The 4,621-nt window shown below is 42.2% G+C and overlaps 1 protein-coding gene across 2 annotated transcripts in view; it reads left to right on the top strand.

Moving 5' to 3' along the window:
- The first annotated feature begins 94 nt into the window (after window positions 1-94).
- Window positions 95-4,621, top strand: part of CCDC144NL (coiled-coil domain containing 144 family, N-terminal like) — a 125,537-nt gene continuing 121,010 nt past the window's right edge. For both annotated transcript variants that reach the window (XM_011971258.1, XM_011971259.1), the window contains exons 1-2: window positions 95-605; window positions 3,796-3,866. In XM_011971258.1, coding sequence (XP_011826648.1) covers window positions 259-605; window positions 3,796-3,866 — 418 coding nt within the window. In that variant the 5' untranslated portion in view covers window positions 95-258. The remainder of the gene's footprint in view (window positions 606-3,795; window positions 3,867-4,621) is intronic.

The raw sequence follows: 4,621 nt of genomic DNA, 5'->3' as shown, positions 1-4,621 counted from the left end.
GTGACATCACAGGTGCGCAGGCGCACTGGTGTGTAACGGATTGGCTTGGCCTTATCCGCGTGGCTTGGCCTTATCCGCGTGGCTTGGCCTTACCCGCGAGGCTTGGCGGTCGTTGCTTGGCTTGGCGGTGCTCGCTTGGCTTGGCGTGGCAGTGATCGCTTGGCTTGGCATTTCTGGCTTGGCGGTGCTCCTTTCACAGATTGGAAACCGCGAGCTTTCCTGCTGGGAGGTTGTGGCCGAGGCAGTAGCTCTCTACTGATGACCTCCAGGGGTGGAGAAAAGCGGGGAGGGTCTGAGGGGTCTCCGAAACCGACAGTCTCCGCCATGAGGAAGACCCCTAGCGTCGGGAGCGTCCGGAGCCAGAAGGACCAGTTGTCCTTAAGCTACCGGGGGGACCGGTGGTCCTCAGACTCCAGCTGGTTAAGCGACAGCGCGGGCAGCGACAGCGAGCACGTTGAGGGCGCCTTAGACCAGCCCCAGCACGACGTCCGCCTGGAAGATCTCTGCGAGCTCCACAGAGCTGCCCGGTCAGGCGACGTCCCCGGGGTGGAGCGCGTCCTGGCTCCTGGAGACCCTGGCGTGAACAAGAGGGATAGGAAAGAGAGGTAATGGCCAGGCGAAGGAGGCACTCACGCCGTCCTGTTGGGGACCCCGGCTTTCTGGTGCCCGCAGGCCCCATGGCACCCGGGAGGGGAAACCTCAGAGGGGTCAGGGGCCCAGGTCTCTTAGTGAGACGGGAGAACATATAAATGATTATTACTATTGCAAATGTGTTGCTTTACTTTACAGCAGTTTTCTTGAAAAATATTGTACTTCCCCGCAGTGGAGCTTGCAGTGAGCTGAGATCGCGCCACTGCACTCCAACCTGGGCAACAGAGGGAGACTCCGTCTCAAAATAATAAATAAATAAATAAATACATACATAAATAAATAAATATTGCACTTCCCGACCGGGCACGGTGGCTCACGCCTGTAATCCCAGCACTTTGGGAGGCTGAGGCGGGTGGATCACGAGGTCAGCAGATCGAGACCATCCTGGCTAACAACAGTGAAACCCTGTCTCTACTAAAAATACAAAGAATAAAAATTAGCCGGGCGTGGTGGCGGGCGCCTGTAGTCCCAGCTACACGGGAGGCTGAGACAGAAGAATCGCGTGAACCCAGGAGGCGGAGCTTGCAGTGAGCCGAGATCGTGCCACGGCACTCCAGCCTGGGCGACAGAGTCAGACTCCAAACAAAACAAAACAAAAAACAAAAAAAATTGCCCTTCCCAAATGTGTTTATCCATTTTCTCAATTTATTGAGAATTTATTGAAACATAAGCTGAATACCTATTATATAGCAGACATGTTCTACTTTCGCTCAGGTTCCTTCCGTCCTTAAAAACTTAATGTTGGCACAGTGGCTCATGCCTGTAATCCCATCACTTTGGGAGACCGAGGCAGGCGGATCACTAGGTCAGAAGTTCGATACCAGCCTGATGAACATGGTGAAACCCCGTCTCTACTAAAGACACAAAAATTAACCAGGCATAGTGGCATGCATCTGTAATCCCAGCTACTTGGGAGGCTGAGGCAGAAGAATCGCTTGAACCCAGGAGGCGGAGGTTGCAGTGAGCCAACATGGCGCCACTGTACCCCAGCCTGGGTGATAGAGTAAGACATCGTCTCAAAATAATAATATAATAATAATAAAAATGTTGGCCGGGCGTGGTGGCTCACGCCTGTAATCCCAGCACTTTGGGAGGTGAAGGTGGGCGGATCATGAGGTCAAGCATGGAGACGATCCTGGCCAACATGGTGAAACCCCATCTCTATTAAAAATACAAAAATTAGCTGGGTGTGGTGGTGCGTGCCTGTAGTCCCAGCTATTCTGGAGGCTGAGGCAGGGGAATCGCTTGAACCCGGTAGGCAGAGGTTGCAGTGAGCTAAGATTGCGGCACTGCACTCCAGCCTGCTGTCCAGCCTGAGTAAACTGAGAGATTTAAAATTGGAGTGTGATGACTTAATCTCAGTGGAAACTTTTTCTCCCTCCTTTCAAAGAAAAGCATTTCTGAAGGTAGAAAATAGTGAAAGGTAACCTTTAAGTGCCTTTTGAAAATGTATAACAGTCTTATACACTAATATTAATAATTGGAAATGCCTGATTTACATGCATTCTATAAATCTAAGTATTGAATAAAATGAGCCATACCTATTCTTTTGAATCCTGAGTTTCCTTTGGCTTAAAGTATTTTTGAAAATCAAAGTAAGAATTATTTTGTTTTAAAAATTTGTTATGCTTTTAATCTCAGCCTAGACGTAGCCGAGACCTTCACGTTAAGTTATCCTTTATGCCCTCGGGGTTCAGTTCAAATAATGTTGCAGAAAGAGATGAGTTTCCTTTTGTCATTGCTACCAGATCTGTATGCTGAGGCCCCTTTATATCCAGTATGATACCTTTTCTTAGATCATGGAAGGTCTCATATTATCCTTTCCCAGAGCTGTGGCAGGAAGCCATCACCAGAATTCTGAGTCTCAAGTATGTTAGTTGGATTTAACAGAGCTAACTAAGCCTCATCCATGACTCATGAGTATCCATGTATAAAAAGAGAGCTTTGCACTTGCTTCAGCAGCAAACATATACTAAAATTGGAATAAAATGCAGAGAAAATTAGCATGACCCCTGCATAAGGATGATGCACAGATTTGCGAAGTGGTTCATATTTTGTGCAGTTAGTGAAAGTTCATTTGACTATTTGCTGACTGCTCCAAAGAGACAGTATGAGTCAAAGCAAACTGGGTGTCACCTAATATTAACTTTGTGATTTTTCACTACAAAAATATGCAGTAAGGTGATCTATGGAGTGAGAATGGAGGTGAGTAACGTGGGATATTGTGTGCAAATATATTGTTAGTATGTATCTCAGAAATGAGAGAATGTCAACTTGCATCTCTTTCATGGAACTGAAACCAAAAAATAAAAGTAGAATGTTATTTTCCATGTCAGTTGGAGATGAAGATGGGGATTGAGCATTGTTCTAACAAAGATCTACCGATTCAGAGTTTGAGTCTGTGTGGAACAGGAGTTCAGGCTAGGTCTTGACATCTGTTAGCTTTCTGCCCTTGGCGTGATTGATGAGCTCAGTAATAGTGGACAGTGATGTTATCTAGTTTGATGAAATAATATATTTACAAGTGAATTTAGTTACAAACTATGATTTGGAAAATAGCTGTGATGCCCCAAATTATAAGCCACAAAGAACAGAACAACTAATAAGCAAAACTAGAACTTAATAACAATTTCAGAAAACCGCAACGTTTGAATATGAGAACCTCTGAAAAAATACACATTGGGTTTTATTTGCAATTCCAAAACAGTTTCAGCAATAAAGCTCAAGAACAAATTATTTCATTGCTTCACTGTTTCTCTGAGCATTTACAAAACATGATGTCATTAAAAATCTTTAACAACCTAGTGAAAAAAGGCAGTAAAATCCTTGCTTTTTAGAAGAATATATTGAGCCTAAGAGAAGCAACTTGTCAGAGAACAAATAGCTGCTGGTAATAGAGCTAGGACATTTTCCATTATGCCAAACTAATGTGAGTTAATTTACTGAGCTATACTGCCTTCAATTCATGAGTAATTCATCTTCTTTTCTTCTTTAGAAGCTTAGAGAAGTTGGTAGAACTCACAAATGGAAGCATGTAGGATAATTAAAGTTCTGGTATTAACTCTGATATTGTTTGAAACACTCTAAAAATTTAATATATTTGTTTTAAAATAGTAATTTCATTTATTACATTTTTATCCATAGCCTTCGGCACCTAATTCCTAAATGTAAGATGGAACAGTCACCTGAAAGTCTTCCTCCGAATAACAATCCAGGTAAGACTTTCGATAGTGACTTATTTTTGGTGGTCCTACCATAGATAAAAAAGTAAGAATAAGGAAGTTTTGATCATGAAAGAGCAGGTTAAAAAAATCCCTGTGTGTGTAAGTTGTTGTATATTTTTCTGTTAATTTCTTTCTTGGTAGGCTAGATCTCACAGTTATTTAAAAAGTTAATTGCAGGTCATTTATTTTTTTCAAACCAGCTAGTCTGAAAAAAATGTATTTAATAATGGTCCCTAAAATCCTCTATGATATTTTTGTATAAATAAGAAAAAGATATTTTTAAGTTAGTAAGTTGTATGTTTTCTTTATAGTCACATTATAATGAATTAGGCTTGTTATGAAATTAGAACTTCTATTGAATTTTTAAAATAAATGACTTATGTTTAGTAAATATCAATCACAGTTGACCCTTAACAACGTGGAATTTAGGGATGCTTGATCCCCTCTGCAGTCAAAAATCTGCGTATCCTCCCATCTCAGCCTCCCAAGTAGCTGGGATTACAGATGTGCACCAAAACACCCAGCGAATTTTTTATTTGTTTTTGTAGAGATGTGGTCTCACTATGTCGCTTTTGACTCCCCCCAAGAACATAACTGCTAAGAGCCAACTGTAGACCAACAGCCTTATTGATAACATAAACAGTCATTTAAGATGTTTGGTATGGTACATGTATTAATATGCTGTATTCTTACAATAAAGAAAGCTAGAGAAATAAACTTAAGAAAATCATAAGGAAGAAAAAATA

This window comes from Mandrillus leucophaeus, unplaced genomic scaffold (assembly GCF_000951045.1).
Source record: "Mandrillus leucophaeus isolate KB7577 unplaced genomic scaffold, Mleu.le_1.0 Scaffold995, whole genome shotgun sequence".
NCBI lineage: Eukaryota > Metazoa > Chordata > Mammalia > Primates > Cercopithecidae > Mandrillus > Mandrillus leucophaeus.
This window is presented reverse-complemented; position numbering and strand designations above follow the sequence as displayed.